Source organism: Oncorhynchus keta, chromosome 10 (genome assembly GCF_023373465.1).
Source record: "Oncorhynchus keta strain PuntledgeMale-10-30-2019 chromosome 10, Oket_V2, whole genome shotgun sequence".
Classification (NCBI taxonomy): Eukaryota; Metazoa; Chordata; class Actinopteri; order Salmoniformes; family Salmonidae; genus Oncorhynchus; species Oncorhynchus keta.
The window spans coordinates 32864171-32889063 of NC_068430.1; the positions used below are offsets into that span (position 1 = coordinate 32864171).

The 24893-nt window shown below is 47.7% G+C and overlaps 1 protein-coding gene and 2 long non-coding RNA genes across 4 annotated transcripts in view; all 3 read left to right on the plus strand.

Moving 5' to 3' along the window:
• The first annotated feature begins 3257 nt into the window (after positions 1-3257).
• The window catches only part of LOC118388166 (rootletin-like), a 51381-nt gene continuing 29745 nt past the window's right edge, over positions 3258-24893 (plus strand). Inside the window, exons 1-21 of the mRNA XM_052526051.1 lie at positions 3258-3604; positions 4209-4335; positions 5490-5635; positions 6810-7001; positions 7361-7444; positions 7569-7669; positions 7765-7930; positions 8037-8143; positions 8239-8480; positions 16899-17011; positions 17108-17194; positions 17324-17536; positions 17731-17930; positions 18128-18310; positions 18504-18648; positions 18815-18961; positions 19196-19426; positions 19613-19806; positions 19897-20024; positions 22056-22225; positions 22457-22636. Of these exons, the coding sequence (XP_052382011.1) occupies positions 3551-3604; positions 4209-4335; positions 5490-5635; positions 6810-7001; positions 7361-7444; positions 7569-7669; positions 7765-7930; positions 8037-8143; positions 8239-8480; positions 16899-17011; positions 17108-17194; positions 17324-17536; positions 17731-17930; positions 18128-18310; positions 18504-18648; positions 18815-18961; positions 19196-19426; positions 19613-19806; positions 19897-20024; positions 22056-22225; positions 22457-22636 (3210 nt within the window). The 5' untranslated portion in view covers positions 3258-3550. The remainder of the gene's footprint in view (positions 3605-4208; positions 4336-5489; positions 5636-6809; positions 7002-7360; positions 7445-7568; positions 7670-7764; positions 7931-8036; positions 8144-8238; positions 8481-16898; positions 17012-17107; positions 17195-17323; positions 17537-17730; positions 17931-18127; positions 18311-18503; positions 18649-18814; positions 18962-19195; positions 19427-19612; positions 19807-19896; positions 20025-22055; positions 22226-22456; positions 22637-24893) is intronic.
• LOC127932202 (uncharacterized) lies at positions 10080-15517 on the plus strand. Of its 2 annotated transcripts, none has more exons than XR_008144532.1 (3): positions 10080-10199; positions 14403-14480; positions 15496-15517. It is a non-coding gene; the product is annotated as an uncharacterized LOC127932202 (long non-coding RNA). The 2 variants fall into 2 exon arrangements; XR_008144531.1 differs by lacking the exon at positions 15496-15517 and adding an exon at positions 14533-14554.
• On the plus strand, positions 10252-11535 carry LOC127932201 (uncharacterized). Its single transcript, XR_008144530.1, has 3 exons — positions 10252-10428; positions 10534-10633; positions 11182-11535. It is a non-coding gene; the product is annotated as an uncharacterized LOC127932201 (long non-coding RNA).

The window sequence follows — 24893 nt, forward strand, 5'->3', positions numbered from 1 at the left end:
TGTTTCTGGTGTTCTTTGACAGCTCTTTGGTCTTGGCCATAGTGGAGTTTGGAGTGTGACTGTTTGATGTTTTGGACAGGTGTCTTTTATACTGATAAATTCAAACAGGTGCCATTAATACAGGTAAAGAGTGGAGGACAGAGGAGCCACTTAAAGAAGAAGTTACAGGTCTGTGAGAGACAGAAATCTTCCTTGTTTGTAGGTGACCAAATACTTATTTTCCACCATCATTTGCAAATAAATTCATTAAAAATCCTACAATGTGATTTTCTGGATATTTTTTTCTCATTTTGTCTGTCATAGTTGAAGTGTACCTATGATGAAAACTACAGGCCTCTCTCATCTTTTTAAGATTGGTGGCTGACTAAATACTTTTTTGCCCCACTGTACATACTTTTTTTTTTAGAATATATCTTTATTATTCCCTGCAAACCCTACTGCCCTTCCCCCATTTGGAGTAAACTAATACATATCATGCACATTTTACAGACGCAATCTATTTTACAATAGTTATTTTGTTTTCCTCTATTTCTTACGTCCATCCAGTTTGATTTGTATTTGTAACCGTGCTATTTCACAACATTTCTGAACCTATATATAAAACAGCATGTTAACATTATTAAAGTGACCAGTGTTGGATGACTATGTACATAGGGCAGCAGATACTAAGGTGCAGGGTAGTGACAGTGTCAGGGCAGGGTACTGGGCATGGGTGGCAAGTGATGACTGTTTAGCAGTCTGATGGTCTGTAAATAGAAGCTGTTTAACAGTCTCTCAGTCCCATCTTTGATGCACCTGTACTGTCTCCGACTTCTAGATGGTAGTGGGGTAAACAGGCCATGGCTCGGAGGGGGTCAAGCAGAATTTCTTCAGCTTCCTGAGGTTGAAGAGGCACTATTGAGGGAAGCTTAGTCAGTTGTACAACTGAATGCCTTCAACTGAAATGTGTCTTCTGCATTTAACCCAACGCCTCGGAATCAGAGAGGTGCGGGGGGCTGCCTTAATCGACATCCACGTCTTCAGCGCTACCGGAACAGTGGGTTAACTGCCTTGCTCAGGGGCAGAACAACAGATTTTTACCTTGTCAGCTTGGGGATTCGATTGCTTACTGGCCCAACGCTCAGTGATGTGAAAGCCAAGTAACTTGAAGCTTTTGACAATACACCCAACTGTAGCCTATAGCAATGTAATATTCCCCAAAAGACTATCTTAATTTATATATTCACAATAATAATAGTTATTATTAGTCGTTTGTAATTCTGCCTGACCACAATTTATTTATCCTTTATAGCAGAACAGCTTTCATTTGTAGAATGCAAAGACTACTCTTGCTCGCTCTAGTTTAGATACCACTGTACAGTATTACATAGACATTCCAGGGGTTACAGCAGAGAGTTTGGCTATAACGGACAAATTAATGAATCTTTATAGCCTACGGGTAGCCTATATATGCTTTACCAGAGGACAGAAAACAGACCCACACCCAGATTCATTACACAGGTTAAACCTGTCTGAGCTATAATAGGCTAGGCCTAGTTTGCTAACTTGCTTATTATTACAGTACTGGTAATTGCATGGTAATAGGATCACTTAGGGCCTGGAGTCATTACTCTCATGACCTGACCAGGAAAAATTGTGGGGCCTTTGTTGTAGACTTTAAGATATGCTTTATGATTAACCTAAGGTTATGTTTCCAAGTTAACTTATTCACAAAGATTCAAATGCTGATCTTGCATGCTCAAAAAAGTATCTATTACCCTTGCCTCTATACAATGCAGCTCTGCCAGGACACCACAAGAGGGCCCTTAGCCCAAAACAAACCCTAAAAACTGAATGTTGGGCTGTAATATTTAACATTGTCCGAATATACAGTAGTTATGTGGCAGTATAAAATGTCTCAATATTTTATGCACACCTTTCAAAATGACAACATGCTGAAGGTTGTGGAGGTGTGGTTAAGGCTGAGCTTTGTGAATAGAGGGGTCTGTTATTGACATTCTGAGTCCCTCTCTTTTGTAGGCATGTCTGTTACCATGGTAATTCAAGCATTGAAGTGGTGTGGCAGGCACAGTGATCAAGCTGGGCCCCCAGATACTGAAAAGGGGAACACATTTGTTCTGCTTTTCCATCCTTGTTCTTCATGTGTTGTGTGTGTTAATATATTGTAACATTATAAACAGTGACCGACATGTAGTCACCGTCACCAAATATCCCATTTACAGAGGGGTGTATGGATCATGGATGCCCCTTAACATGGCCGCCCTCATGATTATTCATACTGTGTAGCCTAACAACACTTCCTTGTCTAATTCTATATGACAGAAGAAAGTACTGTATGTCACTAATAGGCCTGATGAAAGGACACACAGACTTCTTAAAGGTCCAATGCAGCTGTTTTTATCTCAATATCAAATAATTTCTGTTAAACAAGTATGTACCCTACTGTGATTGTGTCTTTTTGACCAATTTAATTTAAAACAAAAATAGTTTCTTTAAAAATCCCAGTAAGGTTCTGAGGAGTATTTATGTCTGGAAATAAAGCCCTTTTGTGGGGAAAAACTCATTCTGATTGGCCCAGTGGGGAGCCAGGCCCAGCCAATCAGAATTTTTTTTTGTGTGTGTGAAGCTATTGTGTCTTTTTGACCATTTTAATTGGCTTCACCCCTGCACAGTCATGTGAAATACATAGATTAGGGTCTAATGAATTTATTTCAGTTGACTGATTTCCTTATATGAACTGTAACTCAGTAAAATCTTTAATTGTTGCATTTATATTTTTGTACAGTATAGTTATTGGCAGAGCAGTCTCTTTCTTATTGATCTATTAACTAATTCACCCCCTGCTGATGTCACCAGGCAGGCTAGAACTCCATCCCACCAAAACTTCCTAAACAGCTTTTACACCAAGGGCATTATAATCAATTTCACAGTATTATTCCAACCTCATAGTTTTGAAATATATCACGTTTTTGTCTGCAATGGGCCTTGAAAAACCCGTACAAAGCACATCCTTCAGGCACTGTGAAATTTGTGCGGCCTACAAATTTCCTCAACATTTTGTTGATAACCACTAACATTTGCATCAGATTTGTTTTATCCAATAACAATTTATTTAGTTAGCCCTACACTCAACTGCAAAAAAAATATCTAATTAAACTGCATGGGTGGCCAGGCAAAGAATGCAAACGGAAGCGCTCCTCGGGAGGGAGGGGGGATTTAAAATCTGCTAATCCCCCTGTCCTCAATCTTTCGACAGTTCTGGAGAGAAGGACCGAGCAGGGCAGTCACCTGTGGGACGTGTAAGAAATCCAGAGATTACAGCAAACTATCACAACGTTCTGGACTGTCTGTATAGCATACATATGCTTTTATTTTTTATAGTTGCTAATGTGTCGTTAATTTAGATAAGCATTTACTCGCGTGCATCCGTTAATTGCGATCTACATCGAACGGTTAATCCTATTTGATAACGCTCCCAGCGCACGGGACTGGAGCGACAAAAGTGTATTTTTCAGGCCTGAAGATATTGCTGTTATTGAGATATTCCTCAATGAGCGACACAGAGAATTCCAACACGGATTCCAAATTGGAATCTGTCATACAGGTGATGTCATGGCCAGTGCATGATTGCACTTTGATTTATCGTTCTTTTTTTATGGTGAATTGGTATTCTCCTGTAAATAATTGATTTTCAGAAATATCAATATGCCACCAATATGTTATAATTATGTCGGCTAGTTGTAATTACAATATACTTCTTCACTGGGGATGCTGATGGTGTAACACTTCGACAGAGATGCCATACATTCTGCTCTATGTTGTGTGCTGAAAATGTGTATGTGCACTCTGCAGAGTGTGAGGTCAGTGTTCTATTCTGAACACAGCTCTGTGGTAGACAGGAGTGACTGCTGAGACACCACCTGTCCTCATGGCACTGTGCACTGCAGGGCCCTGAGCTTTAGTCTGTCTCTGAGGACATGAACTCACAAGTAAGATAAGGATTGCAGAAAGGGTAATTAAATGGAAATTGGAGATTTTATTTGTCAAAAGTGTCCACATTCAACAGGATAATCAAAGTAGCCTCACACAATACTAGTAGGTGGCTGCAACAGCTGTTATCCTATCTTCAATGTACATGCTCTCTCGCTTTCTCTCCCCCTAACTCTCCTTTCTCCAATATAAATGCTTCTGTGTCTGTCTTCTACCAGAGGCTGGAGGAGAGTGTGTTGTCTGAAGAGAAGAGGCTGACAGTCCGAGGCGCCTCCCCTGAAGACCCACCTACGTGTTTACCTGCACGAGTCCGAGAGATTGTTACCAAGAACCTCAACGAGAGCCGTGAGTGGGATAGAGATAAAACTGCTGAACAGTTCATCAAATGTCTACCCTGACTATTTGCATTGACCCCCTTTTTATTTGCACCTACTCTCTTGCACCGGCTCTATGCACACTCACTGTACTCTACCCACACACTCACTGGACTCTACCCACACACTCACTGTACTCTACCCACACACTCACTGTACTCTACCCACACACTCACTGGACTCTACCCACACACTCACTGGACTCTACCCACACACTCACTGTACTCTACCCACACACTCACTGTACTCTACCCACACACTCACTGGACTCTACCCACACACTCACTGGACTCTACCCACACACTCACTGGACTCTACCCACACACTCACTGGACTCTACCCACACACTCACTGTACTCTACCCACACACTCACTGGACTCTACCCACACACTCACTGGACTCTACCCACACACTCACTGGACTCTACCCACACACTCACTGTACTCTACCCACACACTCACTGTACTCTATCCACACACTCACTGGACTCTACCCACACACTCACTGGACTCTACCCACACACTCACTGGACTCTACTCACACACACACTCACTGGACTCTACCCACACACACACTCACTGGACTCTACCCACACACTCACTGGACTCTACCCATACACTCACACATACTATACAGTCACAATTCAACACACACACTACATACTCTCACACACACAAAACACACTCACATGTAGACACACTTTCGCACTCTTCACTTATGCTGCTGCTACTCTGTTTATTATCTATACTGATCACCTAGTCACTTTACCCTACCTACATGTACATATTACCTCCACTACTTTGTCCCCCTGCACATTGACTCGGTACCGGTGCTCCTTGTATATGGTCTGGTTATTTTGTGTTACTATTTCCAAAACATTTTTTTTTTACACATTTCTCATAATTTTTAACTCTGCATTGTTGGGAAAGGACTCGTAAGTCAGCATTTTATGCTAAAGTCTACACTTGTTGTATTCGGCGCATGTGACAAATATGATGTGAATTGAGTGTCCAAAAAAATCACAGATGTTTTCAAAGTAGTGTCCTGAATATTGAATGAAGTGCTGTGCTCTTCATTAACACAAGTGGTTGTCTGCACCTCTCTCTTTCCCCTCCCCACCCCAGCACCAGGAGCCATGTCCTCTGTGATGTCTGTCCAAGAGGAGAACCGGGTGCTGCAGGTAGAGCTGGGAAGGCTGGAGGATCTGCTGGCCCATAGCAGGGCAGACCGAGATGAGCTGGCTATCAAATACAGCGCCATCAGCGAGAGGGTAAGAGACAGAGAAGAGAAGACAGGAAAAAGAGATTGGAGGGAGGGAGGGAGGGGAGAACAGTAAGTAAAAGATAAAATTAGATTATCCAGGAAAAGATAACAGGATTAGATGTGAAGTACATAAGTAAATGGAGGTTGAGAGAGGGAGAATGAATGCATTTGTTGGTGATTAGTAAGAGTTCTCTTAATTATTAATTTGGGCTGGTTTTAGTACTACACTAACCTGGTTGCTAGAGGAAAATCTTTCCCATAGAGGACTAGTCAGAGGAGTTGCCATACACCAAACACTAAAGACAAAGTAGGCCACAGAGGGGAATTCCGTAGGGGCATTTCACAGACACATATAAGGAATACCAATGTACCCCTATCTCAATTCTCCTTTTACTATTTTCTTTGTCTGCTTGGAAGAGTTTTGTCCGTCTCCTTGGTTACGGGACTGGAATGAAGTGAAGTGGCATGTTGCTATGGCGTTCGTCACCCCTGGTGATTGTAAACAGAGGCTTCAGAGGGGAGGAGGGGGGATCAGGCCAGAGTGGGGAGGGGGTCAGTAGTATGGCGTTAGAATTTAGCCTAACTAAATGTGGTTGTACATGCAAGATTGTCAGCTCTAAAACAAACTGGAAATATCTCCTATGTTACCTTTGATCTTCAGATGTTCTTCAAATGGTGATTCAGATAACCAGCAGTTAAAATGACTCTTCTGACAAATGAAACTGATGTAAATGTAATGCTAGAATCCAACATCCAGGCTACTATAACATGAATCCACGTCAGTGCTTTATGGCTAAATTGTAGAATACAGAGAGGCTTATCTGTATAGACCCAGTTGTTGAGACCTACAGAGGTTCCTATGGAGACAGGTTTGTGTTTACTGCTTAGACTGAACTGTGGTGTTCTCCATGGAGAGGCCATGGAGAGGCCCTGAACATTCATTACAGTGCTGTTTGCAACTCTCCTCAATCACAGAGCCCTCGGAGAAACCATTTTGCACCATGCAATAATTCTGAATTTATAACATAGAATTATGGTAAAACATTTCAGCATATTTTATTTTATTTATTTTCTATAGCATACCTGGCAAACCTGAAGAAAGACAGGGGTTACATATCAGAGTTCGTAAGGCCGCGACTCCCTCTGTGCATCACCCCCCCCATGTGTTCTCATCCACATAGCTAGAGCAGGCTCTCCGCCTGGAGACAGGTGATGGGGAGCGGGATTCACCAGAGTCTCGCAGCCAGGCTCAGCAGAACATGGACCTGCGCCGGCGTCTGGACGAGGAACAGGCAGCCTACAAGCGTAAACTCACAGCCTACCAGGAGGGCCAGCAAAGACAGGCTCAGCTGGTGCAGAAACTGCAGGCCAAGGTATCACACTATGATGCATCTGTTTCCATTCACCTCCCATATATTTAGAGGTTAAAGGGTGTTTTACTAGTTCATTTATAGGCCCGTAATTGTCTGTCAACCCTCTCAGTTGTCAACAGAAGAACACACACATGAACATAAAGCAGGTGATGGCAGTGTTTTCTTTTAGTGGTTGTAATACGGGATGTAAGTTCATGAACCTCATAGATGTCTTCCTGTATGACATCACTGTCCTACAGACTCTCCTACTGAGAATGAAAACATTTGATGCTGACAAATGGGAACCTGATGCTGATTACCTAGTCTATATTATGTCACCAGTCAGAGAGCAGATCACCTCACTGTGTCCTCCCCTCTAGGTCCTGCAGTACAAGAAGAGGTGTGGAGACCTGGAGCAGACTCTTGTGGAGAAGTCCTCGGAGCTGGAGCAGCACAGACTGAGTGTTCGTACTGCTCTACACCACTATGGAGACATTCTGAAACAACTAACCATGCCATTTAGTAACAACATTGAGTTCATCTACAATTCACATCTGATGCATAACTGTCATTCTTATTTCCCTTTAGGGTCGTTGTGATATGTCCAGCAACAGCCACCATCGAGACGAGGAGGATCCATGCGGCGACCTGGAAAATGCTCTCATCCGGTTGGAGGAGGAGCAGCAAAGGTTAGTGATTGGAATCTGCCTGGCCCAATCAGCAATGAAACTTATGACGTACAGAATTCAATGCAATTGATGCAATGCCGTGTTATGTTCCACAGGAGCAGCAGTCTGTCTGCAGTGAACGCCATGCTGAGAGAGCAGTTGGAGCAGGCAGGACTGGCCAATGAGGCACTCAGCCAGGACATACGCCGACTCACTGCTGATTGGTCCAAATCCAGGGAGGAGCTGGAGCAGAGGGAGTCTGATTGGAGGAGGGAGGAGGAAGTCTGTATTATAGTTTTTGTGGATGGCTGTTTTCAATCTTCATATTAGAAGCACTTCTCTTATTTCTGTCACGTGACATTGACATTTCACAATTTCTCTCACTTAGTCTTTCCACAGTTATTTCAGCAGTGAGCACAGTCGTCTGCTATCCGTGTGGCGACAGGTGGTGGGCTTCCGTAGACAGGTCTGTGAGCTGAAGAGCGCCACAGAGAGGTCCGAACAATTAACTCACAACACACTGCATAAATGCACTACCATATATAGTTGCATGCTTGTGTCTTTGAATTCTTTCATTTTTCCCCTGCCAGGGACCTGTCAGACATGCGTAACGAGCTGGCCCGGGCCTCCCACTCAGTCCAGTCATCCTGCTCCGGCCTGTCCTCCATGCTGCGCAGCCGGGAGGGAGGGGCGGCTCTGTCCCTGGAGCGGGAGGTGGCATTGCGGGGGCAGCTGGAACTGCAGCTCAGAGAACGGGTGGCTGAAATGATGAGCCTGCAGACCAGGACTGACGCTGAAAGGGCTGAGCTCAACGCCAGGTCAGAGAGAGAGAACTGAACACCAGGTCAGAGAGAGAGAGAGAGAGAACTGAACACCAGGTCAGAGAGAGAGAACTGAACACCAGGTCAGGGAGAGAGAGAGAGAACTGAACACCAGGTCAGAGAGAGAGAACTGAACGCCAGGTCAGAGGGAGAGAACTGAACGCCAGGTCAGAGGGAGAGAACTGAACGCCAGGTCAGGGAGAGAACTGAACGCCAGGTCAGGGAGAGAACTGAAAACCGGGTCAGGGAGAGAACTGAACACCAGGTCAGAGAGAGAGAACTGAACACCAGGTCAGAGAGAGAGAACTGAACACCAGGTCAGAGAGAGAGAACTGAACGCCAGGTCAAAGAGAGAGAACTGAACACCAGAACTGAACACCAGGTCAGAGAGAGAGAACTGAACACCAGGTCAGAGAGAGAACTGAACGACAGGTCAGAGAGAGAGAACTGAACGCCAGGTCAGAGAGAGAGAACTGAACGCCAGGTCAGAGAGAGAGAACTGAACGCCAGGTCAGAGAGAGAGAACTGAACGCCAGGTCAGAGAGAGAGAACTGAACGCCAGGTCAGAGAGAGAGAACTGAACGCCAGGTCAGAGAGAGAAAACTGAACACCAGGTCAGAGAGAGAGAACTGAACGCCAGGTCAGAGAGAGAAAACTGAACGCCAGGTCAGAGAGAGAGAACTGAACGCCAGGTCAGGGAGAGAACTTAACACCAGGTCAGAGAGAGAGAACTGAACACCAGGTCAGAGAGAGAGAACTGAACGCCAGGTCAGAGAGAGAGAACTGAACTCCAGGTCAGAGAGAGAGAACTGAACGACAGGTCAGAGAGAGAGAACTGAACGCCAGGTCAGAGAGAGAGAACTGAACGCCAGGTCAGAGAGAGAGAACTGAACGCCAGGTCAGAGAGAGAACTGAACGCCAGGTCAGAGAGAGAGAACTGAACGCCAGGTCAGAGAGAGAGAACTGAACGCCAGGTCAGAGAGAGAGAACTGAACGCCAGGTCAGAGAGAGAAAACTGAACACCAGGTCAGAGAGAGAGAGAACTGAACGCCAGGTCAGAGAGAGAAAACTGAACGCCAGGTCAGAGAGAGAGAACTGAACGCCAGGTCAGGGAGAGAACTTAACACCAGGTCAGAGAGAGAGAACTGAACACCAGGTCAGAGAGAGAGAACTGAACGCCAGGTCAGAGAGAGAGAACTGAACGCCAGGTCAGAGAGAGAGAACTGAACGCCTGGTCAGAGAGAGAGAACTGAACGCCAGGTCAGAGAGAGAGAACTGAACGCCAGGTCAGAGAGAGAGAACTGAACGCCAGGTCAGAGAGAGAGAACTGAACGCCAGGTCAGAGAGAGAGAACTGAACGCCAGGTCAGAGAGAGAGAACTGAACGCCAGGTCAGAGAGAGAGAACTGAACGCCAGGTCAGAGAGAGAGAACTGAACGCCAGGTCAGAGAGAGAGAACTGAACGCCAGGTCAGAGAGAGAGAGAACTGAACGCCAGGTCAGAGAGAGAGAACTGAACACCAGGTCAGAGAGAGAAAACTGAACGCCAGGTCAGAGAGAGAGAACTGAACGCCAGGTCAGAGAGAGAGAACTGAACGCCAGGTCAGAGAGAGAGAGAACTGAACACCAGGTCAGAGAGAGAGAACTGAACACCAGGTCAGAGAGAGAGAACTGAACGCCAGGTCAGGGAGAGAACTGAACACCAGGTCAGAGAGAGAGAACTGAACACCAGGTCAGACAGAGAACTGAACGCCAGGTCAGAGAGAGAGAAATGAACACCAGAACTGAACACCAGGTCAGAGAGAGAGAACTGAACGCCAGGTCAGAGAGAGAGAGAACTGAACGCCAGGTCAGAGAGAGAGAGAACTGAACACCAGGTCAGAGAGAGAGAGAACTGAACGCCAGGTCAGAGAGAGAGAGAACTGAACGCCAGGTCAGAGAGAGAGAGAACTGAACACCAGGTCAGGAGAGAGAGAATTGAACGCCAGGTCAGGGAGAGAACTGAACACCAGGTCAGAGAGAGAGAACTGAATGCCAGGTCAGAGGGAGAGAGAACTGAACACCAGGTCAGAGAGAGAGAACTGAACGCCAGGTCAGGGTGAGAACTGAACACCAGGTCAGAGAGACAGAACTGAACACCAGGTCAGACAGAGAACTGAACGCCAGGTCAGAGAGAGAGAAATGAACACCAGAACTGAACACCAGGTCAGAGAGAGAGAACTGAACGCCAGGTCAGAGAGAGAGAGAACTGAACGCCAGGTCAGAGAGAGAGAGAACTGAACACCAGGTCAGAGAGAGAGAGAACTGAACGCCAGGTCAGAGAGAGAGAACTGAACGCCAGGTCAGAGAGAGAGAGAACTGAACACCAGGTCAGAGAGAGAGAATTGAACGCCAGGTCAGGGAGAGAACTGAACACCAGGTCAGAGAGAGAGAACTGAATGCCAGGTCAGAGGGAGAGAACTGAACGCCAGGTCAGAGGGAAAGAACTGAACGCCGGGTCAGAGAGAGAGAACTGAACACCAGGTCAGACAGAGAACTGAACGCCAGGTCAGAGAGAGAGAAATGAACACCAGAACTGAACACCAGGTCAGAGAGAGAGAACTGAACACCAGGTCAGAGAGAGAACCGAAAACCAGGTCAGAGAGAGAGAACTTAACACCAGGTCAGAGAGAGAGTACTGAACACCAGGTCAGAGAGAGAGAACTGAACACCAGGTCAGAGAGAGAGAAATGAACACCAGAACTGAACACCAGGTCAGAGAGAGAGAACTGAACACCAGGTCAGAGAGAGAGAACTGAACGCCAGGTCAGAGAGAGAGAGAACTGAACGCCAGGTCAGAGAGAGAGAACTGAACGCCAGGTCAGAGAGAGAGAACTGAACGCCAGGTCAGAGAGAGAAAACTGAACACCAGGTCAGAGAGAGAGAGAGAACTGAACGCCAGGTCAGAGAGAGAAAACTGAACGCCAGGTCAGAGAGAGAGAACTGAACGCCAGGTCAGGGAGAGAACTTAACACCAGGTCAGAGAGAGAGAACTGAACACCAGGTCAGAGAGAGAGAACTGAACGCCAGGTCAGAGAGAGAGAACTGAACGCCTGGTCAGAGAGAGAGTACTGAACGCCAGGTCAGAGAGAGAGAACTGAACGCCAGGTCAGAGAGAGAGAACTGAACGCCAGGTCAGAGAGAGAGAACTGAACGCCAGGTCAGAGAGAGAGTACTGAACGCCAGGTCAGAGAGAGAGAACTGAACGCCAGGTCAGAGAGAGAGAACTGAACGCCAGGTCAGAGAGAGAGAACTGAACTCCAGGTCAGAGAGAGAGAACTGAACGCCAGGTCAGAGAGAGAGAACTGAACGCCAGGTCAGAGAGAGAGAGAACTGAACGCCAGGTCAGAGAGAGAGAGAACTGAACACCAGGTCAGAGAGAGAAAACTGAACGCCAGGTCAGAGAGAGAGAACTGAACGCCAGGTCAGAGAGAGAGAGAACTGAACGCCAGGTCAGAGAGAGAGAGAACTGAACGCCAGGTCAGAGAGAGAGAACTGAACACCAGGTCAGAGAGAGAGAACTGAACGCCAGGTCAGGGAGAGAACTGAACACCAGGTCAGAGAGAGAGAACTGAACACCAGGTCAGACAGAGAACTGAACGCCAGGTCAGAGAGAGAGAAATGAACACCAGAACTGAACACCAGGTCAGAGAGAGAGAACTGAACACCAGGTCAGAGAGAGAGAACTGAACGCCAGGTCAGAGAGAGAGAGAACTGAACGCCAGGTCAGAGAGAGAGAGAACTGAACACCAGGTCAGAGAGAGAGAGAACTGAACGCCAGGTCAGAGAGAGAGAGAACTGAACGCCAGGTCAGAGAGAGAGAACTGAACACCAGGTCAGGGAGAGAGAATTGAATGCCAGGTCAGGGAGAGAACTGAACGCCAGGTCAGAGAGAGAGAAATGAACACCAGAACTGAACACCAGGTCAGAGAGAGAGAACTGAACACCAGGTCAGAGAGAGAGAACTGAACGCCAGGTCAGGGAGAGAACTGAACACCAGGTCAGATAGAGAGAACTGAACACCAGGTCAGACAGAGAACTGAACGCCAGGTCAGAGAGAGAGAAATGAACACCAGAACTGAACACCAGGTCAGAGAGAGAGAACTGAACACCAGGTCAGAGAGAGAACCGAAAACCAGGTCAGAGAGAGAGAACTTAACACCAGGTCAGAGAGAGAGAACTGAACACCAGGTCAGAGAGAGAGAACTGAACGCCAGGTCAGAGAGAGAGAACTGAACGCCAGGTCAGAGGGAGAGAACTGAACTCCAGGTCAGAGGGAGAGAACTGAACGCCAGGTCAGAGGGAGAGAACTGAACGCCAGGTCAGAGGGAGAGAACTGAACGCCAGGTCAGAGGGAGAGAACTGAACGCCAGGTCAGAGGGAGAGAACTGAACGCCAGGTCAGAGGGAGAGAACTTAACGCCAGGTCAGAGGGAGAGAACTGAACGCCAGGTCAGAGAGAGAGAACTGAACGCCAGGTCAGAGGGAGAGAACTGAACGCCAGGTCAGAGGGAGAGAACTGAACGCCAGGTCAGAGGGAGAGAACTGAACGCCAGGTCAGGGAGAGAACTGAACGCCAGGTCAGGGAGAGAACTGAACGCCAGGTCAGGGAGAGAACTGAAAACCGGGTCAGGGAGAGAACTGAACACCAGGTCAGAGAGAGAGAACTGAACACCAGGTCAGAGAGAGAGAACTGAACGCCAGGTCAGAGAGAGAGAACTGAACACCAGAACTGAACACCAGGTCAGAGAGAGAGAGAACTGAACACCAGGTCAGAGAGAGAACCGAAAACCAGGTCAGAGAGAGAGAACTGAACGCCAGGTCAGAGAGAGAGAACTGAACGCCAGGTCAGAGAGAGAAAACTGAACACCAGGTCAGAGAGAGAGAGAGAACTGAACGCCAGGTCAGAGGGAGAGAACTGAACGCCAGGTCAGAGGGAGAGAACTGAACGCCAGGTCAGAGAGAGAGAACTGAACGCCAGGTCAGAGAGAGAGAACTGAAATGCCAGGTCAGAGAGAGAGAACTGAACACCAGGTCAGAGAGAGAGAACTGAACACCAGGTCAGAGAGAGAGAACTGAACACCAGGTCAGAGAGAGAGAACTGAACGCCAGGTCAGAGAGAGAGAACTGAACGCCAGGTCAGAGAGAGAGAACTGAATGCCAGGTCAGAGAGAGAGAACTGAACGCCAGGTCAGAGAGAGAGAACTGAACGCCAGGTCAGAGAGAGAGAACTGAACTCCAGGTCAGAGAGAGAGAACTGAACGCCAGGTCAGAGAGAGAACTTAACACCAGGTCAGAGAGAGAGAACTGAACACCAGGTCAGAGAGAGAGAACTGAACGCCAGGTCAGAGAGAGAGAAATGAACACCAGAACTGAACAACAGGTCAGAGAGAGAGAACTGAACACCAGGTCAGAGAGAGAGAACCGAAAACCAGGTCAGAGAGAGAGAACTGAACACCAGGTCAGAGAGAGAGAACTGAACGCCAGGTCAGAGAGAGAGAACTGAACGCCAGGTCAGAGAGAGAGAACTGAACGCCAGGTCAGAGAGAGAGAACTGAACGCCAGGTCAGAGAGAGAGAACTGAACGCCAGGTCAGAGGGAGAGAGAACTGAACTCCAGGTCAGAGAGAGAGAACTGAACGCCAGGTCAGAGAGAGAGAACTGAACTCCAGGTCAGAGAGAGAGAGAGAGAGAACTGAACGCCAGGTCAGAGAGAGAGAGAACTGAACTCCAGGTCAGAGAGAGCGAGAGAACTGAACGCCAGGTCAGAGACAGAGAGAGAACTGAACGGCAGGTCAGAGAGAAAGTACTGAACGCCAGGTCAGAGGGAGAGAACTGAACGCCAGGTCAGAGGGAGAGAACTGAACGCCAGGTCAGAGGGAGAGAACTGAACACCAGGTCAGAGAGAGAGAACTGAACACCAGGTCAGAGAGAGAGAACTGAACACCAGGTCAGAGAGAGAGAACTGAACACCAGGTCAGAGAGAGAACCGAAAACCAGGTCAGAGAGAGAGAGAACTGAACACCAGGTCAGAGAGAGAGAACTGAACATCAGGTCAGAGAGAGAGAACTGAACGCCAGGTCAGAGGGAGAGAACTGAACACCAGGTCAGAGAGAGAGGACCGAACACCAGGTCAGAGAGAGAGAACTGAACACCAGGTCAGAGAGAGAGAACTGAACACCAGGTCAGAGAGAGAGAACTGAACACCAGGTCAGAGAGAGACAACTGAACACCAGGTCAGAGAGAGACAACTGAACACCAGGTCAGAGAGAGAACCGAAAACCAGGTCAGAGAGAGAGAACTTAACACCAGGTCAGAGAGAGAGAACTGAACATCAGGTCAGAGAGAGAGAACTGAACGCCAGGTCAGAGAGAGAGAACTGAACGCCAGGTCAGAGAGAGAGAACTGAACGCCAGGTCAGAGAGAGAGAACTGAACGCCAGGTCAGAGAGAGAGAACTGAACGCCAGGTCAGAGAGAGAGAGAACTGAACACCAGGTCAGAGAGAGAGAGAACTGAACGCCAGGTCAGAGGGAGAGAACTGAACACCAGGTCAGAGAGAGGACCGAACACCAGGTCAGAGAGAGAGAACTGAACACCAGGTCAGAGAGAGAGAACTGAACACCAGGTCAGAGAGAGAGAACTGAACACCAGGTCAGAGAGAGAGAACTGAACACCAGGTCAGAGAGAGAACCGAAAACCAGGTCAGAGAGAGAGAACTTAACACCAGGTCAGAGAGAGAGAACTGAACATCAGGTCAGAGAGAGAGAACTGAACGCCAGGTCAGAGAGAGAGAACTGAACGCCAGGTCAGAGAGACAAACTGAACGCCAGGTCAGAGAGAGAGAACTGAACGCCAGGTCAGAGAGAGAGAACTGAACGCCAGGTCAGAGAGAGAGAACTGAACGCCAGGTCAGAGAGAGAGAACTGAACACCAGGTCAGAGAGAGAGAGAACTGAACACCAGGTCAGAGAGAGAGAGAACTGAACACCAGGTCAGAGAGAGAGAACTGAACACCAGGTCAGAGAGAGAGAGAACTGAACACCAGGTCAGGGAGAGAACTGAACACCAGGTCAGAGAGAGAGAACTGAACGCCAGGTCAGAGAGAGAGAACTGAACGCCAGGTCAGAGGGAGAGAACTGAACGCCAGGTCAGAGGGAGAGAACTGAACGCCAGGTCAGAGAGAGAGAGAACTGAACACCAGGTCAGAGAGAGAGAGAACTGAACGCCAGGTCAGAGAGAGAGAGAACTGAACGCCAGGTCAGAGAGAGAGAACTGAACACCAGGTCAGGGAGAGAACTGAACACCAGGGGCCTCATTTATAAACGTTGCGTAGGCACAAAAGAAGGTCTATGCCACTGTCGAAGCAAATTTTGGGATTTATAAAAACTAACTTCACCGGAGAATGTGCGGTCCTCCACGGACACTTACGTACATATGACCCATAGTTTGTGTAAATACATTTTTAAACACAACTTGAATGCATTTGGTTTACTCTTTTCAAAGTAGGGAATACTAATGCCTGGATCATCCGGTGCGTCTGTCCCCCTTCACCTCCGTCCCTACTCCACTCAGGAGGGATTCCCCTATAATACCGGCAAGTCGTTCGTTTCCCCCGCCCTTGGCACAAACACTTTGTCTGTGTACGGCTGCGCATTTCGGGCCTTTCAGTCGAGATTTGCCGTCATCGTCGGCAAATCCCGATGAAAATTAATTAGGGGCGTTTCGCTGACTATTTATAGGCAACTATAGGCGTTAAAAGGGTGGAACAAGACGCTCGCTCACGTGCGCCCAATTTCGAGTTGATTGTGATTCATAAAAGGAAACCGACATGGGACATGTGTGCGCACTGTGTTATCAATCAGAATATTTTTGTGCCTAAGAAATGTTTGCGTTTCGTCCGTACGCCACCTTTTGACGTGAATCCTCCGCACAGTTTTATAAATGAGGCCCCTGGTCAGAGAGAGAACTGAACACTGCTCAGTCACTGGCTGCGTCCCAAATGGCACAGTTTTATAAATGAGGCCCCTGGTCAGAGAGAGAACTGAACACTGCTCAGTCACTGGCTGCGTCCCAAATGGCACAGTTTTATAAATGAGGCCCCTGGTCAGAGAGAGAACTGAACACTGCTCAGTCACTGGCTGCGTCCCAAATGGCACAGTTTTATAAATGAGGCCCCTGGTCAGAGAGAGAACTGAACACTGCTCAGTCACTGGTTGCGTCTCAAATGGCACCCTACATAGTACAATAGTTTTGAGCAGAGCCCTTTGGGATTCAGACACTGTCGGTCTGTCTGTCTGTGTCTTTGTGTTTAGTAAGTGGCAGCCTGATCTGCCTGGTGGAGGTAGACAAATCAGGAGTGTAACGTGCATCGTAGAGATTCCATGGTATGCTAAGTGATCTGTGTGTTTATGGTCAGGCTGTCAGATGCAGTGCGAGAGGTGGAGAGGCTGAAGAGCCAGAGTGAGGAGAAAGACAGGGACGTGGCCTCACTGACCAGGAGACTGGAGGTGAGAGACTGGCCTGTGTGAACCCAGCAGAGATACTTCCTGTAGCCATTAGCCATCATACCCCTCACTTCTCACTATGGTTCTATCCTCCTGCAGGAGCAGAGTGGCAACGATGAGACAGACATGCAGGTGATGAGGGCTCATACTGAAACACTACTGGACACACTGAGAGACATTGCCCAGGTACAGCCATCACACACACACACACACCACACCACACCACACCACACCACACCACACACACCACACACACCACATCAAACAAACAAAGGGAAACTTTGACCAAAACCCTTTATTGAATCCTCTTCCCAGACTGTCCTGTCCGATGGGGACTCGTCATCAGAAGCAGACCAGGAGAACACTGGGGTTCCTCTATTGGCTCTTCTCCGTGGCTCCTCCCCTCACCGCTCCTCATCACCATGGGGATCCACCTCTCCCAGGCGTTACTCCTCGTTGGCCACCGTCCCAGAGGCCAGCCTGTCAGCTCTGCGGTCTGCTGTCAACAGCAGACATCTCCAGCTGCAGGTACCCTGTCCCTCTGCTGCAGCTGGACACATTAACACAACTACTACTATCTATATGGGTTCACTATATTTATTCCCTGGGATTGGAAATTGAGGTTGCTTTATTCCAATGTTACATTGTCTAACGTTCCTCTGTATCACTTTCAGTGTTCAGTGTCCCACTCTCTCATCTGCCTCTGTCTCTCTGGTCCACAGGAGGTCCGAGGGCGTCTCTCCTCTGCCCAGTCATCAGTACAATTGCTGCGCAGGCAGCTAGCAGAGGCGGAAGCAGCCAAGCGGGATGCGGAACAGCGCAGTCAGACCCTGCATGGAGAGAGGGATGGAGTTCAGAGAGAGAAGGACACCACACAGAGAGAGAGAGACCGTCTGAAACAAGACAGGGACACACTGGCTAGGTACAACCAGGAGGGCTCAGGCAGACTTCTAACACAACTTGGGTGATGGAAAACCCTTTAGGACCAGGAAGTGTCTGCCCTCAGTGCCCTTGTTAAAGAACACTTACTCTATGTATATTAATGGTAACATTTCAGTCGACATTTCTAATGTTTCCATTGTCCTGTTGTGTTCTGTGTCTTGGTCTCTATCCTGTCAGTGAGAAGGTGGCTGTGGAGAAGGCAGCCCAGGCAGCTCTGATCAAGGCCCAGATTCTGCAGATGGACTGTGAGAAGCTGCAGCAGGCCGTGACGTCGGCCCAGAGAGAGAGGGATCACGAGAGAGAGGAGAAGGTGGACGCGCTGCAGGAGAGAGACCGGGCCAAGGCAGAGACCGACAGAGTGTGAGTGAGAATGTGTGAAAATAAAGGTGGAAGGGAGAGAGTGATGGGGGGAGAAAGAAGTGAATGATGAAATTATGAGAAAGGAGGAGACGAGGGAAGTAAATGATGAGAATTAGAAGGAGGATATTGCAAGTATACTGTATACAACTGTATTCCTATTCTTGTCCTCTGTCCCTGGTACCTGACCCCACAGTCAGAAGCAGTGGGAGCAGAGTGAGAGCCGGGCGTCTGTCCAGAGAGGGGAGCTGTCTACAGTAAGAGAGACTCACCACCAGGCAGAGGTGGAGAGGCAGCTGCTAGAAGGAGAGAAGACCCAGCTCACTGAGGCGTTGGCCCGGGTATGACACACACAGATACGGATACGGATGTCACTATAACTATCTGGCTCCTCTTGTGTTTGCTTGTCATATTTTTGGTCCCTTTAACTTCCTCTCTGTTCTATGTTGAAAGGTTACCTGTCCTCTGTGTTACATATCCTTGTATGTTTTGTCCCCCGACCCCCAGGCTGAGAGCAGTAATGCAGAGCTCTCTCTGCTGGTCAACAAGCTTCACTCTGAGGAGGCTGCCCTCCGAGACTCTCTGGCCAAGATGGGCAGCATGAATGAGGGCCTGGCCCAGGACAAGTCTGACCTCAACTCCATCATCAGCCAGGTGGGACCAACACCGTGATCAACATTTGACTGACACTTGTGGTGGATGTCATATAGAACTGATGCAAGAGTGACCATGTCATCAAATCAAATCAAAGCATTGCCCTTGCTAATATGTTTTCTGTAAGCCATGGTATCATGGTATGCGTATTGCCTATCAGGATTGCTTTTAGTTTTAAATGTAAGCCTTGCACACCCGTCCTGACTCTCATATTTGTCCACGTTTCTCTCTCAGCTTGAAGAGGAGAAGGCCTACCTGCAGGCCCAGAAACATGAAGCGGAGCAGGAGAAGATGACCATCAGAGATGAGCTCGTCCGATTGGAACAGGACAGGCTAGAGTTGGACTCCGCCCGCCTCGCCCTCCACCAGTCCTTGCAGGATTCTGAGCTGAGCAGGGTGGGGATGGAGGCGGAGCTTCAGAGCCTCAGGGCCGATAGAGTGAAGCTGCAGGACAAAGTCACTCAGGTAAATGAGTGTCCTCTCCACTCTGAATGGGAATGTGGCAAGAAAGAGCTTCTGTCACTCTGGACTAATCACTAATTAACAGTGCATGAAAATCACTGGGTTCTGAAACCTCATTGTTCCAGTGAACATTTGTCTGTAAATGTGTACAGTTTTACTGCATGTACCTGTGTATCTCTCTGCTGACAGCTGTGTGGCGAGGTGAGCTCTCTGGGGGCAGAACTGGGCATGGCACGCGGTGAGGAACAGAGACAGGGCGTTGCTCTGGAGGAAGTAGGGCGGGGCCGGGCGGAGCTGGTCAGGGAGAGGGCGGGGCTGGTGGTCCAGCTGACTGCATCGGAGAGAGAGAACGCCACACTAACAGAGGAGTTGGCCGCATTCAGGTGAGAGATGTGTGTCTGACCGACGGTGTGTGTATTTCTGTGTGTGTGTTGACGAATTGGTCCCTAATATTAGTGTCCATGCCCCTGCAGGTCAGAGCGGGAGGCCTTGGAGACCAGCCTGTTTGAGGTGCAGCAGCAGCTGGTTCAGATAGAGTTTCGCAGAGAGCAGCTAGAAGCAGAGAACCAGAGCCTGCGGCTACTCAGGGAGACCACCACCGGTGAGAGATGGAGAGAGACAGAGGAGGATGAGAAATAAATGACCATGTGGAGGGAAATGAAATAAATGAGTGAGAAGAGAAGAATAGCTAGGAGAGAGAGAAAGTCTGTGAGAGTAAGAAAGGAAGAGGGGAGGATGGATATGTTGGAATGGAAGAAAATGATTAAGGAACATTGAGGGAGAGGAATTAGAAACCTATGTTTAACCCCTTACACTCGTGGAAATTGGGCTATATGGATATGGCCAAATTGAAATGGTTCTAACAGAACTATAAAAAGCATATTTATGACCAGGGTAGCAATTGAAAGAAAAGACTTTGGAGATTATGGGGAAAGGACACAACAGTTCACCTGACACAAGACTGAATCCAGACATTACACTGTTGCTTTTACATTTACTGGACATATTACAGCATTTGTTAATAAACGAAATCTGAAAATACATTCAGTAACATAATAGGAATATGCATTGACATTTTGGAATAGGTGCAAAATAAGAAAAAACGCAATCCCAAAATGTTCCATCATACTGTAAATCCCAATCTGGGTCAGTTGGGCATGATTTGAAAGCTTATTCTATTGCCAACATGGCTAACTAAGTTATAAAATATGGCTAGGCTTTCAGAAGGCACTTCAGACCAACAGATTGTAATTTTGGTGCACATAGAAATGGAGTCATGAGTGCTTTCAAGTGCTTGTTCTGTGGCAAATTTTCGACACAATGCGACAAACAGGCTTATTCTGTTCAGGACAACCCGGGGTATAGCACATGTTCAGGACAACCCGGGGTATAGCACATGTTCAGGACAACCCGGGGTATAGCACATGTTCAGGACAACCCGGGGTATAGCACATGTTCAGGACAACCCGGGGTATAGCACATGTTCAGGACAACCCGGGGTATAGCACATGTTCAGGACAACCCGGGGTATAGCACATGTTCAGGACAACCCGGGGTATAGCACATGTTCAGGACAACCCAGGGTATAGCACATGTTCAGGACAACCCGGGGTATAGCACATGTTCAGGACAACCCGGGGTATAGCACATGTTCAGGACAACCCGGGGTATAGCACATGTTCAGGACAACCCGGGGTATAGCACATGTTCAGGACAACCCGGGGTATAGCACATGTTCAGGACAACCCGGGGTATAGCACATGTTCAGGACAACCCGGGGTATAGCACATGTTCAGGACAACCCGGGGTATAGCACATGTTCAGGACAACCCGGGGTATAGCACATGTTCAGGACAACCCGGGGTATAGCACATGTTCATGACAACCCGGGGTATAGCACATGTTCAGGACAACCCGGGTATAGCACATGTTCAGGACAACCCGGGGTATAGCACATGTTCAGGACAACCCGGGGTATAGCACATGTTCAGGACAACCCGGGGTATAGCACATGTTCAGGACAACCCGGGGTATAGCACATGTTCAGGACAACCCGGGGTATAGCACATGTTCAGGACAACCCGGGGTATAGCACATGTTCAGGACAACCCGGGGTATAGCACATGCCATAGTGATCATACTGTAAATTACATGAGTTTTCTAATACGGAAATGTGAAGTAAACGTTTGGACTCACGGCTGTGTGGTTTGCTTGTATGACATCAAAGCAATATTTATTATAATTCTCAACGTCTCATCTTTCAAAACACATCGACTCCTCTCGATTTACAGCATTTCCCTCGCTCGGACAACAACAAATGTGCAAAAGTAGCTGATTATTCGTAGGGATGGGTCTCTTCAAGTCGTGCACGGTGCTCAAGTTTACAAAGGCTGTCAGCCAAAACCCATACAGCTCTGTGAAGTGGAGAACCGGGGCTCTGGTGTCATATATAGCATGTTACAATGACCAAATCTGCCATTTTCAACCCATATATGAATGGGGCTGTGAGTGGAGAGGTTATAGCCCTTATTTAAAAACTGTTGCTGCGTTTGATGGTGTATCTGTTGTATGACTAAGTCTGTATGAACACAGGTGTGAAACTGGTCATCATGTCTGATATTGTCCTGTGTAGCGGAGCTGAGGCGTGTGCGCGCGGATGGGGAGAATGTGCTGGCGCAGTGTGAGAGGGAGAGAGAGGCTTTGAGCCAGGCCCTGACTACCACCCAGCAGGAGTCCCAGCAGGCCCTCCACACTGCCATCACTGACCACCAGGAGGAGGCAGAGAGATTGACCGCTGAAAAGGTGAGGAGGGCTCAGGCTGGATTGTGTCTGTCTGTCTAGGCCTGTTTGGAGAAGTGTTTGTGCTAGCAGTAGGAGTACTATTTGGATGGTTTTACTGTAAAGAAATGTTTTCTTGCTTTGCCCAAGGTGTCTCACTGTAGGTCTTGATTCTACTCAGTTGTTCATGTTCTTTATTTGGGCTGGTTTAACCCATGCAATGAACATGAACAACTGAGTGTGTTTGTTCTCCAGGAGGCCCTGCGTCGCAGTTTGGAGTTTGAACAGGAGGGGGCACTGCGACAGGTCAGACAGGAGGCAGAAGAGCAGCTTCTCAGAGCCGAGAGAGACCGGGAGGACCTGAAAGATGAAGTGAGGAGTCTACAGCACGACCGAGACCAGAGTCTGCTACAGGCAGAGACAGAGAAACAACAGGTCAGGCACATCTGAGAGTCCATACAAACACAATGCGGGCTCTATTTTCAGCTGGCGCTAAGGTCTGAGGGGCAAGTGTCATCTAAAACCTGTGCACTGGCATTTTCCAGCCCTAACGCCAGGTTTGGCAATTAACCTGTCTTAAATCAGCTCGCTTGCACTGAGGTGGGAGGGATGGCAATATTTGAGGTGTGTCCTTAAAAACAAGCGCAGAAGTAACCATTTTCTGCAGCGCTAATGGTAAGTTGTAAGACCCACAGCCTATCCAGCCACAACGCACAGTGCCCATGGAAGAGACGTGCATTTTGTGCCAGTGAATCTTGTATTTATGCGGAACAAAAATATTAACGCAACATGTAAGGTGTTGGTCCATGTTTCATGAGCTGAAATAAAAGATCCCAGAAGTGTTCCATACACACACAAAGCATATTTCTCCCAAATGTGGTGGCTAGAGTTGTTTACATCCCTGTTAGTGAGCATTTCTCCTTTGCCAAGATTATCCAGCCACCTTACAGCTGTGGTATATAAAGAAGCTGATTAAACAGCATGATCATTACACTGGACATACCTTGTGCTGGGAACAATAAATGGCCACTCTAAAATGTGCAGTTTTGTCACACAACACAATGCCACAGATGTCTCAAGTTTTGAGGGAGTGTGCAATTGGCATGCTGACGGCAGGAATGTCCACCAGAGCTGTTACCAGATAACATCATTTTTATTTTTCTACCATAAGCCGCCTCCAACATCGCTTTAGAGAGTTTGGCAGTACGTCCATCTGGCCTCACAGCCACGTGTAACCACGCCAGCCCAGGACCTCCACATCCAGCTTCTTAACCTGTGGGATCATCTGAGACCAGCCACCCGGAAAGCTGATGAAACTGTTGGTTTGCACAATTTCTGCACAAACTGTCAGAAACCATCTCAAAAAGCTCAACTGCGTGCTCGTCAACCTCACCAGGGTCTTGACCCGACTGCAGTTAAGCGTCGTAACCGAGTTCAGTGGGCAAATGTTCACCTTCACTGGCATGCTGGGGACGTGTACTCTTCACGGATGAATCCCGGTTTAAACTGTACCGGGCAGATGGCAGACAGTGTGTATGGCATCATGTGGGTGAGTTGCTGATGTCAACGTTGAGAACAGAGTGTCCCATGCTGGCGATGGGGTTATGGTATCGGCCGGCATAAGCTATGGACAACAAACACAATTGCATTTTATCGATGGCAATTTGAATGCACAGAGATACTGTGAGAAGATCCTGAGGCCCATTGTCATGCCATTCATCCGCCGCCATCACCTCATGTTTCAGCATGATAACGCACGGCTCCATGTCACAAGGATCTGTACACAATTCCTGGAAGCTGAAAATGTCCCAGTTCTTCCATGGCCTGCATACTCACCAGACATGTCACCCATTGAGCACGCTTGGGATGCTCTGGATCGACCTGTACGACAGCGTGTTCCAGTTCCCGCCAATATCCAGCACCTTTGCACAGCCATTGAAGAGGGGAGGGACAACATTCCACAGGCCACAATCAACAGCCTGATCAACTGTACGCGAAGGAGAGGTGTCGCGCTGCATGAGGCAAATGGTGGTAACAACAGATACTGACTGGATTTCTGATTCACGTCCCTACCTTTTTTTAACGGTATCTGTGACCAACCGATGCATAATGTATCTGTATGTATCTATAAGTGGTGAAATTCATAGATTAGGGCTTAATGAATTCATTTCAATTGATTGATTGACTTCCTAATATGAACTGTAAAATCGTATAAATTGTTGCATGTTGCGTTTTTAACAGTTTTGTTCAGTGTAGAAACAAAAAAACGATTGGTTTCCATCCCGTTTAACTGGATTAAAAACAAAGCATTGCCTACCTTCCCCTTAATCAAGGCTGGTTTAGAGGCATCACATAGGTGCATATTGTTGTCCTAGCCATTAACCAAGTATATAAATAAATACATTAGGTTTTAAATGGTCTACTGAAATGTTCTGAAATATTGTAGTAAAATATGCAAATTAGGCAATAACTCATTAAATATGCACATATTTGCAAATCCATTTTTCTGGACACTGGATTAAGTGTACCCTAAATATTTTGGTTTCATTTTGTTAAGACCCTCCAGGACAGGACTGACTCAGAGCAGATGGTGGACACATGTTTTTTTTTTATATTTCTAGCTGTAAAATACTAAAGCCATGTTTATAAAATGCATTTTTGGCAAATGTTTTATCGAGAGATGATTTATTTT